Source organism: Antechinus flavipes, chromosome 2, assembly GCF_016432865.1.
Source record: "Antechinus flavipes isolate AdamAnt ecotype Samford, QLD, Australia chromosome 2, AdamAnt_v2, whole genome shotgun sequence".
Classification (NCBI taxonomy): Eukaryota; Metazoa; Chordata; class Mammalia; order Dasyuromorphia; family Dasyuridae; genus Antechinus; species Antechinus flavipes.
Genome location: NC_067399.1, coordinates 485,343,667 through 485,358,882, shown reverse-complemented (window position 1 = coordinate 485,358,882; position 15,216 = coordinate 485,343,667). Strand labels below are relative to the sequence as shown.

General features: G+C 43.0%; 1 protein-coding gene across 1 annotated transcript in view; it reads left to right on the top strand.

Annotated features, from left to right (window-relative positions):
- The first annotated feature begins 777 nt into the window (after positions 1–777).
- ZNF423 (zinc finger protein 423) overlaps positions 778–15,216 on the top strand; it is a 402,787-nt gene continuing 388,348 nt past the window's right edge. Inside the window, exon 1 of the mRNA XM_051979809.1 lies at positions 778–915. Coding sequence (XP_051835769.1) covers positions 876–915 — 40 coding nt within the window. The 5' untranslated portion in view covers positions 778–875. The remainder of the gene's footprint in view (positions 916–15,216) is intronic.

Genomic DNA, 15,216 nt, shown 5'->3' with positions numbered 1-15,216 from the left:
CAGCTTTTTTGAGCGACTCCTGGGCGGTTTTGCGCCCCCCTTCTCACTTAAGTAGAGGAGAGAGACTGAGTTGAGGGAGCAAACCCCAAAGCCAGTATAATCCAGCCCCATCGCCAAATCAATTTTTTTTGGTCATTAGTGTTATCTATTGTTTTTTTTTTGGGGGGGGAGGTGGTAAGGTGAAATTTCTAGGGATTTTTTTGAGGGGTAGATTGAAAAACTGCTCTTGAGGAACCCCTCCCTTCTGCGTCCTCCCCCTCCACCTTCACCTCTAGCCCCCTTCCCCTCCACAGATGGGGTTATTGTGAGAGTCTGGACCGGGCAGCGCAGCCGGACGCCTGCAAACTTTGCACAAAAATAACCCGAGGGGCGGAGGAGAAGGAGGAGGAGGGTGGGGGGTGGAGGTTGGTGGGGTGGGGGGAGGGAGGGGGCCGCAGGGGCCGGGGGCCGGCGGGGGGTGGAGAGGAGGAGGAGGAGGAGGGGGGCGGCTTTTTTTTTTTTTTTTTTTTTTTTTTTTTGCATAACGCGGCTCGGCCGAGTGGCCTCTGGACTCCCCGCGCCGCTGGGACCGCTGAGCCCCCGGCTGCCGCATTGCAACAGGCAAAAACCCAGCGCCACCCCCCTCGGCCTTAGCACCTTCCTCCCCAAACCATCATCATCATTATCATCATCATCATCATCATTATCAATAGTTATCTTTCCGAGTGAGGCCGCCCCGAACCATCGATCTGCTCACCGCAGCCGCCGACCCGGCTGCAAAAAAAAAGTTTCCGAGAAGAAGGAGGAGGAGGAGGAGGAGAAAGGGGGGGGGAAGCAGCGGGGGGCGGAGGGGGGAGCAGTCCGCTGAGCAAGAGGGAGCGCCCGAAGCCCCGGACATGTCGAGACGCAAGCAAGCCAAACCGCGCTCGGTGAAAGGTGAGTAGGGAACCGGCAGGAAGGGAGAGGGAGGGACGGGCGGACCGAGAGCGAGCGAGAGAGCGAGAGAGAAGGAGGAGGTAGAGGTGGAGGAGGAGGGGGGAGGAGGAGGAGGAGGAGGAGGAGGAGGAGGAGGAGGAGGAGAAAGAAGAGGAGGAGGGGAGCGTGGAGCGGACACCCTCCCTTTTTCCAATCCCCCCTCCCGGGCCGGGGGAGAAGGAGCTGTTAGTCTGCGGGGAGGCATAGCGACCGGGTTCCCCGGCCAGCTGCTTCTAGACTTGGGGTGTGTAAGTGGGTTTGTATGGGGGAGTGGGGGAGTCTCATCTCTCCTCTCCCCCCATCTGGGTCCCCGGGCCCCCGCCAGTCGGCCCGCGTGACCAATCAAGGGGTACGGCCCGGGTTTGGCGGGGATTGCGAATCATCGCCGCCGCCGAGGAAGAAGAGGAGGAGGAGGAGAAGAAGGAGGGAAGGAGGCAGCTGCGGCTGTCGCCCCAGCGCCGGCCCCCCGGGCCTCCCTCTGCTTTCCCCTCCTCCCTGATCCGAGGGGTGTGGGGAAGGAGTGAGGAAAGCAGGAGGCGACTGCCACTGTTGTTTCTGGAGACATGGGGACTGTATTGCAGCCTGACCCCCCCCCCCCCCATCACCTCGCGCCCTTCTCTCCGCCCCCTCTCCAGGTCCCCTACCCAGCTCAGTTCTCATCTCTGTACCTCTTGCCTGTAGGGTTCCCCAGCTTCCTCCGCCTCTCCAGGCCCCCTACCGCGGGCCCCCCTATTCCCCCCAGCCCGGCCCCCTCACTTCCTGCCACCCCACCAATCCCCCTCCACTGAGGCCGCTAGAGCTAACGCGCCTCCGGCTCTGTGGGTTATTGTCTGGTGTGTCCCTGTCCTCTCCAACCCCACTGAGAGCTCAGCAGGGGGCGGGGGAGCGGGTAGTCTCTAAGACTTGGGGCTCCTTGTGCCCCAAGAGGGATTGGAAGAGTTCCTCAATGTCCTAGCTCTTCATCCCGACCACCCCCACCCCCCAGGCTCCCCGCGGCGCGCCCGGCTCCTGGGCGCCGAACTCCCAGTCCGCGACTCCCCCTCCCTTCAGCCCCAGGCCCAGGCCAGACACGCCAACTCCTGGCTCTGCCTGGCCGGCCTACCTCCCCAGCGTATTTATGGGTTTCCTGTCCCCCCTGTCCTCTTGGGAATCACTGAGTGCTGTGTAGATATGTGGAGGTATATATGTGTACATATACATATACACATTTTTACGTAGGTGTGAATACAATGTAATGTGTGTGTATATATATATCTGTATATATATATATATATACTATATATGTATATGTATCTGTAATTCCATCCTTATAACCCTGTGGTTCATTGCTGTCTGGTGAATAACTTCCCTGAGAAGAGGGGGTTTGGGCAGTGGGGGTGGGGGAGTGCAGGATTTTTGCCTCCCTTCCTGCTCTTCCCCCCCATAGAGCCTTTGCTTGCAGCCCCAGGGCATCAAGCCTGGCCTTTGTGGTTCTCTGTCCCCTCCCCCCAGCCCTGACTATTGGGTGCTCCTCAGCCTTCTCCCGCAGCGCTCTAGAATTAGTATGGAGGCGATGGGGGAGGGGGAGAGAGAATGGCCCTTAGAGATTATGCTATGTATAGGTTAGGGTTGGGGAAGAGAATCTTTGACTCCTTTCCTCACTAATTAAAAATTAATTTTTATGACCCTTTCATTAGAGGTAGGTGCCAGAGCCCACGTTCTTCCCAAAAGTTAATTTCTTGCAGTAGAACTGGGATAGGACACCCTCTTTCTCCCCCTTCCCCATCCCCTCCCTCTTTCCTCCTCTTGGGTCTTGGATGTCATGAATTTAAATACCGGAGCAAAGGGGCATCTGAGAACTGAATGGGTTTATGGGGGTGGGGTAGGGAATCACTGTCCTTCCTAAAGAAAACCTAGAAACACCATTAAAAAGATGTAGTCAAGAACAAGTAGAAGTTAATGATGGAACTCCAAAGTAAATGGACCTAAGTTTTTGTCCTTTTTCTAGTGAAGTTGTTCTTTATTCTAGATAACTTTGTGAGAAATACAACTGGAAAAGAGAACTGTTGCATAAGCTGACTCCCTTTGTAAAATTTTAGGAGTTTGTAGATTTAATATGTTAATATGAGGAGGGAGATAAAGAGAAAGGTCCACGTTTAAATCCTTCCTAAATGAACCAATTTTAGTCACTTGAAGTAAGATTTGACTTTACCTTTCTTTTGTACTCGTAATAACTAAATCACAATCTTCAAGAGCCTCTTCAGGCAACCATGCAAAAATGTAGGAAGTGAATGGCCAGTCAGAGAAGCCTTTGTGTTCTTTTGGAACCGGGCAGCTAATTCTATGTTAAATTCATCAGGAGGAGATAATTCAGAAAGGAAATTGCAAAGCTCCTGATTTAAAACACCACCACTACCACCAACAATCCCTTCTGTGAAAGGTAATAGGTTCAATCCAAGAATAAATCCAACTCATAATTAGGCAGAGATGGGGGGACATTTTAGTTTGCTAAACCAGCTTACTTGACACCTCTGAAAGATTCTATAAGAATTTCTTTTCAGCTTTTCATGAAATCAAGCTTAAAATGTTTTATGAGGAAAGAACAAGGGGAGCCCAGAAGAGCTTATTTGTTATCTTGGGAGAATGGCTTTCCAGCTAGAAAATGAAAGTTAATTGATGGAGAAAAGATACAGGTTAAAATCTTGAATAGAGTAAGGTGATTTCTCAAAACTATAGTAAATAATGAATCACATGATTTGTTTCTGTTGCTGTATCAGAGACTTCAGTGCTATATATAATGTTTCTCTTGTCATTTAACAAAGATCCTCACAGACTTTGTCTTTCTCTATTTAGTCTTTTATTTAGTTTGATTCTGGGGTGAATAGGTGGAGGTGTGGTCATTTATCTAGGAGGGAATTAATATAAAGGAAAGGTACTAATTTGATGTAGATTCGAGTTTCTGTGGGTCAGCATTTATTTAATCTTCAAGAGTCACCCCTCCCTCTCCCCCAACCGCCCAGGAAACAATATTAAAAAGTGTTTGACTAAGTGTGGACAGCGCCACAGTAAGTGTTTAAAACAGCCAGGTCTTCACCTTTAAAGATGCTTGAAGGTGCTTCTTAAGGAATAACAGTGTATTTTTGCCTTCACTGCTGTGTGTCAGGGTTAACAGTGAGGCATTGTGGACTTAGAGAGCACCGAGCAACCTGCTCTGAATGTCCTTTGCTGTAATTGATCTCTGAAATGTGAGAGCCCATAGGAGGAAGGGAAGACAGAAATATAACTATTTCTAATGGATGTTCTGAAAGTGTTATTTGAAAGCACAGGAATTGCAGCTTTGAAAATCAAACAGGCCTCAGATGGTGACTTGCCCCACCAAAACAGAACCCCAGAACACCCTCCCTTTCTGGAGGTGTCAGTGAGTGTCACAGTGTTTGTCTATCTATTGGGAAACACAACTCATCCCCTGTACATCCAGGCAATAGTTTAGAGGAGTATAGCAGCATCATTTTTCAAAAGCCACCCCTGAATTTCAGAAGAATGCCATTTACTGAGCTATTTTCCAGCTTCCTCGCTTTTTATTCCTTCTTAGTGTGGCAGTTTTCACTGCATTCGCCCTGTTTGTTACTTTGATAATTTTGGCCTCATTCTCTGTACTGTAGTCATCACTCTTCACTGATGTTATTTCTACTGATTATATCAGGTGGCTCAGTAATGATTATCCTGGCAGTTATCTCTGCCACTCAACATCAAGATGATCTGTCGCCTTGATGCTGCTGCCTCCAATCTCACAACAGCCTATTAATTTGGAGAGAAAATTAATACGTTTTTTCAATCTAGGTTTAAAAGTTTTGAATAATTTGTAATGTGGCATATATTTCCCCACTTTCAGTATAAATTCACTGTTAATTGAATTTCCAGCTATTAATTATTGGATACACTATGTTTACACCCAGCACCCAAATTTTTATCTGTCCTCCAGAGATTCCATTTCATCCCCTGCCTAGGCCTTTCCTTCTTCTCAACCTTTAGCTTCTAAAAAGTCCATTTTTTATAAATTTGGATGGAGGTCGAGGGAGTTGGGCACAGCATAGATTGTCACAGCACATGTTTCCATGGAAATAATTGAGATGTAATAAATAGAGGCATTCTGAGCTTACAGGTTTTCTGATTCAACGGAGACCAAATACAAGTGTAAATTGTCAGGATTTGTTTGGCTAAATGTACATGATCTTGTGTGGGGGGGACTCTTTATAAATTCTGTAACATTTGTAGGCTGGTCTGGAACGCTCAGACTGTATTGTATTCAGTACTTTTTTCCTGCCTCTCGATTCAATCACAGGGAAACATGACTTGTTTCATTCACTAGAACATCTTTTATGTCTAGTAATTGCTATTTAGATTCTTACACCTGTTTCCTAGCAAAAACTTAATAAGCAGTAAAATAAGATAACTATGTGCCCCTGGCAGTGGAATCCTTCCAAACGGAGAAGCATAAGGTGCACTGTGTATTAATAATGAGAGGTGCAAAATGCCGGTGACATTATAGTAATAAAGTAATTCCACAGAACCACCCAGTACTGGCAATTCCTTTAATACATGGAGATATTGTGGTATGCTCCACTATTTAAAAAAAAGGGGGGGTAAGGAGAAAAGGGGGGGGGAGAGAAGTGGAGAGGGAGGAGGACAAGGAGGGGAGGAAGAAAATCACTAAACCAGAGTGAAGGTCTTTTAAGTACAAGCTTGCTTGGCTCTCGATGGGGGTTTTTTTGGTCCAAGGGATCTGGTTAATTTGAACAAAAATGTGCAATAAATGCCATATTGGTAGCCAGTTGTTTTTAAGGAGATAGCTGTTGAATTCTCCCCCTGATGTAGGATTTAATAGCCTCACAATTAGAGAAATCGATTTCTTTTAACTGTTCATTTGAAAGTGTAAACTAAAGCAAACCAACAGTAAGGTGGATACTGGGAACATTCTGCCTGCTCTTTTGAAGAAAGCTGATTCAGGGGGAGATTATTTTCAGAGTCATTGATGGTGTCCTCTCTTCTCTCAATCTTTACCCTTCTTTGTAGGAATTTCTTAGTACCTGTTATTTAAATACTGTCTAAAGAATTGTGTACCGTGCCCATTGTCTACAATGTAAAAACTTCCTTTTTTTGTAGTAAATATTGACATAGTAACCACCTCTGTTTTGGAAAGGACTGTCCTCATTTATTTATATTAGTCAGCCTATCCATCTGCCCAGGGTCTCTATTCAGAGATTCCCCTTGGTCTCTTGAGTTTCGATGAAATCTCCTGATTAGTATTTAGAGTTTAGTCCTCTTTATCTTTCCATTTCTCTCACCCCAGGTGTAAACTGGTGAACACCTTAACTAAATGTCCCCACAAAACAGTTTGTGAAAATTGGATGGTGGCCTTAGCTGTTTTGGTTCTGTTCTTTGGAGGGCAGATGATATCTTTTGGTATATCCTCAGTGGTTTAAAAGAGGAAGGAGTAATATATCACCAATTAAATATTGTATAAATATTAACTTTTTTGATCTTGGACTATCAATAATTGTATTGATAAGCACCATCCATTTCTATAGTATACCTTTTAGCAGTCTTTCACAGAAAAAGTCAAAAGGGAATCTAGGAAGATAAGCTTTCTGTTGCCATATTTGACTAGGGGATAGTTTATAGCTCTTTTGTTTGGTAAAGGTTATGATTGGAAAATCTTGGTTTATGGGGTGCTTTGCCCTAATGGGACCTGATGCTTGCAAAACAAACATCATTTTTCTAAAAACATTTCAGGCTAATATAAAGATTTAGATAAAGGAACAGAACCAGGGGACTGAGAGGTTCTAGGCAATTTTCATTGAACAACTTCAGTGCAGTTTATGGGAGCTCTATTCCTGTTGGCACATGATTGAAAATAGCAGATGTACTTTGGTTGGTGAATTTGACAATTCTGCAAATTGCTGTCAGATTGCAATGGTATTTTGTGCATAAACATGCAAGTCAGTAATCAAACTGTTTTGCACAAAAATGCACTAATTCAGTCTGGCTTAGTTATCCTCCTTGAAATCTCAACCCAGGGTTGTCATCCTTTCCTGCTCTGCTTTCTTAGGTGTGGGGTGGAGAAAGACTGATAGAAACTTTTGATTTAGCTCCTTACCTTCCTGGTTTGTGGCAGGCAGCCTGTAATCACTTTGGGATTATACACTCAATAAATAAAAATACTCCATCCCTTTCTAGGCCCTCAAATTAGCTGATTGCCCTGAATGGTCTCCTTTAAAAGAAGGCTGTTTTACCTATCTTCTCAACCAAAGGTTTGATTTTTAATGTCTTCTGAAAAGGATTCTCTTTGTCTTGATTGATGTCAAGAATAAAAGCATGATGGTAATATCCCTTTGAAAGCTATTGTATTGTCAGCTCTGCCTGACAGCAGGAGGCCCTCCTAGTGCTATAGATTAGCACTGTGAAAACACTGACATTTTCTTTGTTATATTGCTGTTGTTCTGCTTGCAAAGTCAATTATACAATGTCGGAGCTCAGTTACAGAGTTGACTTTGGAAGTAACAATGTCTTTCATTCTTGTCTTAAAGATATAATTTTCTTTCTTAATAAAAAAAAGAGAGAGAGAGAGAAACACATGCTCTCCCTTCCACCTCTCCCCCCATCCCACCTCCCAGCACAAATGTATTCACTTGGTTCAGTTTTTACTTTTCCAATACAAAGATTACATCGTCATTATCTATTAATTCTGCTCATTCAAATATCGGTTTCTACTTATTGATACAGAGACTGGGGCAGTCAAGATACATAGAAAGTCATCAAATGAGATTACACTGTGATATTCTCTTTCCTTGTATTGTTTTTATCATTTGGATTCCTTGCAATTAGAGATTAAATATGTTTGGGAAACAAGGGACCTCCAGTGTGGTCTCAAAAGTATGGGCACTGAAATAAGCAGGCAGAAGTTGTCCATTTCTAACTGTGGGTTTAGAGCAGAGGTTACTAAAACATTTAGAGAGATTCATAAAGTCTGTCAGTGTTTCTTTTTGGTATTTCTAGGTGGAATTTCCTATTTAGCTTCTTGGAGGAGCATGTGTCTGCATTGCTGAATCAGTTTGCTGATGGAAAGTCATTCTTGGTAGTGCACAAATATTCATCGTTGTAGACCAGTGGAAGTGACTGCTGCTCATGAAAGGGTGGGACAAATTATAGAGTGCTTTGTTAATGGTCATTCGTTCTACAATGTGAACTATTAGTAAAAGACAAAAAATAAAATAAAATAAATAGAGAGACAGACAAATAACTCTGTTAAGGGTGAAGATTTTTAGCTTTAATTTTCCCCTCTTTCCAGAAAGTTAGACTTTAAATTATTTCATTAGAACATACATTTATCCTAACTGTTGGAAGAGATGGTTACCTGAGAGTATTGGCTAGCTGAGAAGTGTTATTACTGTTTGGTATAGTAGATCTCAAATGGAATTACAGGGCAGCTCCCAGAATGTCCCCTTCCATTTTGCTTCAAGTGACAAGAGTCCATCAGGAAACTTTATTTGGGGATGTTAATTGCTGGCTCCCTAACTTATTATTATGAACCACTTGACAAGATTCCATATTCACCAGCAATTTGTCAGGACTAATTTTGTTTTTCTCCAATAATTGAAAATTAATGTCTTGAAGTGAAAGCAGATGTTCATGTCATCTCCTGGATTGGGATCTAAAGTGGTGCTTTGTAGATGTATGTACTCACTAATTGAACACCAATTTCTTATTTGTTAGGTAACTGAGGTTTTGGGATAGATACAACTAAAAAACACAGATTTTGCTTATTGAAGGACCTTACTCAAAGGGACAAAAGCATAGGAAAGACTAAGAATAAGTGGAATGGGGTGGGAGTAGGAGAAGTGAAAAAATTTAAATAAAATCATCTTTGTATACAACACTTTTTTTTTCATTCATTTGTCCATTCATTTCATTCATTCATTCACATAAGTATATTATTGCCTACAAGCAAAGACCTTTCATTATAGGTCCTTTGTGAGGGAACATTATTATCTTCACAGGGTTCATAGGATGATAAATTTAGAACCAGAAGTGACCTGGAGGCCATCCATTTAGTCCATCTCTGATTTTACAGATGAGGAAATAGGTTCAGAGAGGTTAAGTAACTTCATCATCACACAGCTAGAAACGGCCGAGGCTGGATTTGAATTCAGATTTTTCTAAGTAAGATGTCCCTTGGCTGAATGTGACCCTTTTTAAAGCATGGAGACCAGAGCAGAGTCTAGATGGCATGGGTTTTTTCCAAGCTGAGAAAAAAATTTTGAGGTTGGGATAGGTGAGCGCTCCCCAATTAGCTGTGATTCCAAGATGCTAAAGCATTTGCAGTAATGGGAAATCATTCTTTCAAAGTTTCAGGATTGATGGGAGCAACTGGAGGATCATTTGCTTATGGAGGTCAGAAAGAACTTAGTCTACACTACATCTTTTTTTAAAGTCTGAAATGGTCAATCAATAGGATGGTACCAGAGAAGGGTCCTTTTCCCCAAAGCCCCAATCTCTGTATCTGGTTATATGTGAGCTTTGGCTCGTGATGTTAGAAATGTTTCTCTTTTTGCTGCTGCAATAATTAAGTATGTTCACCAGTTTTCCAGGATGGGGGAATACTCCTTTACTGCTTTTGCAATCCAGATTGATTTCAAATAGGAGCAACTACACAGTGTGGTTTTGCTGTGGTGGGGAAGGGGAAGCAGCCCCAGTGAAAACCGCAGCGAATACCTTGGGTTCCTGCCTTGATCAGGTGCAGTTCCTTCCCAGATTATAACTGTGAATCACACAGGCTGTACATTTAGAATTTATTATTATTTTTTTTTTCCTTCTTGGAGGTGCTAAGTCAACTTCTTCCTCAGCTTTCAGTGTAATTGAAACTTGCTCTTTTGTTACCTGGGCGTGAATTATTTTTTTGCGTGTTGTCATTACTAGACCTGCTGTGAGGTTTATCTCTTCTGTTCATCCTAATTAAATAAAACATACTGTTCACCAAACTCCTGTTGCACTGAATTACCTGCCTGAAGGCTAATAGATGGTCATTTGTGTGTATTTCAGGCAGAGGCATTGTCTGACAGGGTTTTCTCTGGCCTGGAAGGCTGAGCAGGCCGGGTGAATTAAGTCTGAGCAAACAGACAATATCCAGGGCTTCCCCAGCAGTTGACTGGCCTTGTCTTGTGGAACCCCTCCTGCTATTGCTGTTTACAGCAAGCTTGTGTTCACTTGGGCTCTGGGAGAGAATGCAGATCTTTGTACTTAAACAAAACAAAACAGAAAAAAAAAATCATTTCTGGTTCCTGAATGAGAGAGTTTGCTTTGTCTCTGTTCCCTGGGGAGTGCAGGGATGAACTTAGGGAGGGGAGAAAAGAATCATTGGCTCCAGTGGGTCCCTCAGGAATGGGTGAGGGAGGAGAGCCTTCTCTCTTGGGGAGTAGGGGGGCAGAAAGAAGGGGAGCAGGCTGTGTAGTCACCTGGGGATCCTGGGCTGGAGGATCTCTGGCCCTGTTCCCTGGGGAAAGGGCATTAACTCCAGTACAGCTGCTAGGCTGGCAGTTTCCAAGCTTCTGTTGCTCAGGGCAGCCTTTTCAAAGGACCTAGCTTCCTCTGAGAGGGGACTGGTCACACCCCAAGCCTTGGGACTTGTTCAGCTGGGCCTCTGCCTTGGGGCTTTGAACAGCACATGGCTACTTCTTTAGCTGAGGAGAAAAGATGATCTCGAAGGAGGGAAGAAAACACTAAGTGCCTGCTATGTTCCTACTATGTGTTAATGATTTTACTATCTCATTTGATCCTCCAGACTACCCTGGGAGGTAAACACTATTATTATTATTCTTACTTTGCAACTGAGGAAATTGAGTATAAACATAGGTTAAGTGACTTGTTGAAGGTCACCTAGTTAATAAGTGTTTGAGACAAGTTGGAACTCGGTTCTTCCTGATTTTCTGACCCAGTCCTGTAACCACTGTGCTATTCAGCTACCTCAATATATAAACTCTCCCCTATAGTCTCAAGTCAGAGTTTAGAGACCTCCTCCCTACCTCCCTTTGTTTTACAGATGTATAAACTATGTCTAGGGAAGGGAACATTCAACTTGTCTGGGGCTACCCAACTAATTAGTTGCAGAGCCAGGACAAAAAATTAGGTCTCCCCGCTCTCAATCCTTTCTACTTTACTTGGGTGGATTAGATTTCCTACTGTGCCAGAGGCTTTTATGATTCTCCATTTGGTCCTTATTCGGTAAATATTTATTGAATGAAAGAAAACACGAATGAATGTATAATTCAGCCCCCTCTAAGTGTCAGCCAAGACGTTTTCCCTCCATATGCATTAAACTTCTACTCCGTCGTTTAGTCCCTATACGTTATTATTCTTTGAAGGGAGAGTGAAGGAGTGGGATATGGTCCTCCTAGATCCATAACTTTTGGGTTGTAGATCTTCGTTCTATGAACTATGTTCATTCTCTCTGCTTCCTTAGTATGGGCTTAGGAATGATGAGACAAAAGGAGTTGTTATCCAAAGTAGGGAAGACAAAGTGTTAATCACTTTTGCATTCTGGCTTCCTATTGACCCCCAAATGTCTCCCATTTCACCTTGAATCTTCTTATCTTTTGCGCCTCTTCTTCCTTTTCTTTCTATGCTTCATTTCTTCCCCCAATCTTGTCCTCCCTCTTTATTCAGAATTGAAGTCCTCTTTTGCTGTGAGCCACAAACCTTATGATTCTAGTTCCTACTCCCACTGATTTATTCTTGATTCATCCTTCCTTTACTGCTTTTTATTCTTAAGTCACACTAACTAGTTTTCATCCTGTATCTCTTCCTTCTATTTGAGGAAGCTGGTTTCCCCACTTTTCTTGCTCTTCTGAACCCTCTGCTGTCTGGCTTCCTATTTTATCCATCAACTGAAATATTCCTACAAGTTTACTAATGATCATTTAATCCCCAAATTCAATGACTTTCTTAATCTGGATTTTTCTTGATTTTTCTGCCCCTGTTGATTACCTTCTTTTCCTTCATAGAACTGTGTTCTCGCTTGGTTCTATTGCCTTTGTGTTTACTTCTCAATCTTCTTTGCTGGATCTTCCTCTGGGTCATATCCACTAATTGTGGGTGTTCTTCAGGTCTGTCCTGGACTTTTTTCTCATGTCCCTCTATGATATCTAGACAAGTGACCTCATCAATTTCCATGGATTCAATGATCATTCTGATGTAGGTAATTCTCAGATCTATTTGTCAAGCTCTAAACTCTTTTTTCTTCCTGAGGCAATTGGGGTTAAGTGACTTGCCCAGGGTCACACAGCTAGGCACTGTTAAGTGTCTGAGACCAGATTTGAATTCGGGTCCTCTTGACTTCAGGACTGGTACTCTATCCACTGCGCCACCTAGCTCTAAATTCTTTATCTCCATTCTTGCCTTAATAACTGTCTATTGGACATTTGGATATGATGTCCTGTAGACATGTCAAATTCAGCTTATACAACAGAACTCATTATCTTTCCATATTTTCCACTCTCCTCCCCTTCCTCATTATTGTTCCAGCCATCAACATTCCATCCAGGTCCATAACTCAGGGTCATCCTTGACTCCTTACTTACACTCAATTCATTTCTAAACGTTGTTGCCAAGTTGTTTTGCGTCTATACTGCATTTCTCATATGCATCTCCTTTGAATCATACGGCTGCTACTCTGGTAAGGGTCCTCCTCATCGCCTCACCCGTGGGCTATTACAATAACCTGCTGGTTGAACTCCCTCCTCTCCCTTCCTTGAGTTTTTCCTTACTCCAGTGCATCCTTCACTTAGTTGCCGGAGTGAGTTTCCTAAAGTACCTACCTGAATATAACTCATTAAGCTCACAAGGTTCCCTATTACCTTCAAAATATTTACATTAAATCCTCATCTTCTTATTTGCTCTAACTTCACCATCTGCAAGAAGCCTTTCAGGGTCTCCTCCAATCTCTCTCCCTCTTCCAGTGACTTTTCCTCCAAAGATAATCTCTCATTTATATTCTCTATATATCTTGTATGACAGATACTTATTAATTATGTGACCCTGGGCAAGTCACTTAATCCTGTTTGCCTCAGTTTCCTCGTTTGAAAAATGAGCTGGAGAAGGAAATGGCAAACTACTCCAGTAGCTTTGTCAAGGAAACCCCAAATGAGGTCATAAAGAGTCAGACATGAATGAAAAACAACTAACCATAACAATATCTTGCGTCTCTGTTGTTATTCATGTATTATCTCCCTCTTTAGAATGTGAGCTCCTTGTATTTTGCCTTTGTGAGTCCAGTGCTTGTCAAGGTGTCTAGAACACAGAACTGCTTAATCAATAAACTCTTGTTGACTGATACCTCCCCCAAGCTAACAAGCAACTCTGCACCCTATATGGCCAAGATTCATGGTATTTATCTCATGACTCTTTGCACCAGTGGTTCCGTGATTGATTTTTGTCAAGAGTTAGTTACTTAGTAGGTACTAAATTTTCTGTTTCCAAAATTTCATTTTAGAAAATGCTGCCCACCCTAAGGGGAGAAAAGGATGGAAGTGAGGAGGGAAAGAGAATTGGTATTTGAAGTAGAACCTGAAGTTCATTCATTATAAGATGATAAAATGGGAGGTATAATAGAAAGAATACTGTAAACTAGAAGCAGAGGATCTGGATTTAAATTTCAGCTTGCTTATTTTTTATGTGGGCAAAACTTCCTTGAATTTTAGCCTCTTCATTTGTAAAGTAAGGGAATTAGCTCATTGGTCTCTGAGATCTCTCCTAAACATGATTCTGTGATCTTAAGTAATCCAGACATTTTCACCAAAGGGAAAAGGGATCCCTTTCCTTTGGAAAGAGACACTAGAGAAAGTAACTGATTAAAATAAAGGGCAGGAGAAATAATATTTATATATATTTACATATATATGTAATATAAACTATATTGCATATTATATAATTATATACACACATATATGTATATATAAAACATTTAATAAAACTTCGGCTTCTATAATCTCATTTGATTTTCTGAATAACACTGTGAGGTGGATAGGATAGGAATAATTATCCCCATTTCACAGATGTAGAAACCAAGGTTTATAAAAGTGCCTTGTCCAACTCTTAAGTGAAGGATGGAATTGGTGGGGTGAGAAGGGTTCGGGGCAGCAAAGGCCAGGTTCATTGGGTCGAGTGGAGATGAGGCTGGGGGGGAAGAAGGCAGGCAGTCAAGGGAAGGGATAAATGGAAGTCAATTTCTCAACTTTAAATGGAAGCCAACTTCTCAACTTTAACCCATACCAAGAGTACATGTGCCCTCATGTGTGCCTGTGTGTGTGGGGGTATGTTGTATGTCTGTGTGTGGGTGTGTACAAGCCAGGCTTGTATTTCAGGAGAAATAAGCAAAGAAAACACTGAGAGGTCCTTCCCCCACTGACATATCTGAGCACAAAGGAGCTACCTGACGATTAGATGTGACGCCTTTGTTGGAGCTGTTTCATTAATTGCTTTTAATTCATCCTGCAAATGTTCTGTGTGGGCTTTTTGTTGTTTGGGCAGGTTCTTCTCTCTCATTAAAAAATAAAAATGTATTGAAAATGACCAGGCATGTACCCACGTCCAGAGCTATCAGGAAGACGTTTTCTGGTTACAAAAAAAGAAGAGAAACAGAGGAAAAATTCCCCAGCATTGCCAATTGCCCAGATAGGGAAGGGAGGGATGAACAAATCCACCCTTGGGGTAGAGAGGTGAGGGGATAGAAGAAGGATAAAGGAGTGATGGAGGAGCCAGCAATGCAGAACCCTTCCTGTTCCTGGCCAAGAACCTATTGAGCTGTCAAAGCTTTCTGAAAGTGACAGGCAGAAATGAGAGTGGGCCGCGATGGCCTGCCCTTGACTTTGAGAGAAAGTATTTTCTTTCTTTCTCCCTACCCACCCACTCTCTGTCCCCCTTGGAAAAAGTGAGGATGGCCACCACAGGAATTTGACCTTAGATTAGGAAGGAAGGTATTTTGTAGGGACCAGTTCCGAAAGAGCCCCTGGGGCCGATGGAGGGAGACTTCCACCGAGTTCTAAGTTGGGTTTGGGCAGCTCTTCGTTTTCTAGGAGCCCGTAGAACCCATAGGCTGATTTTGGCAGCCTTACTTGGTGTCCTGGCTCTGACTCAACATCTGTGTTTAAAAGGGATATTTTTAATTCTTCACAGACACCTTCAAGGGATTATAGACCACAGGATAGAGCAGATTTAGAGGACCCGAGTTCC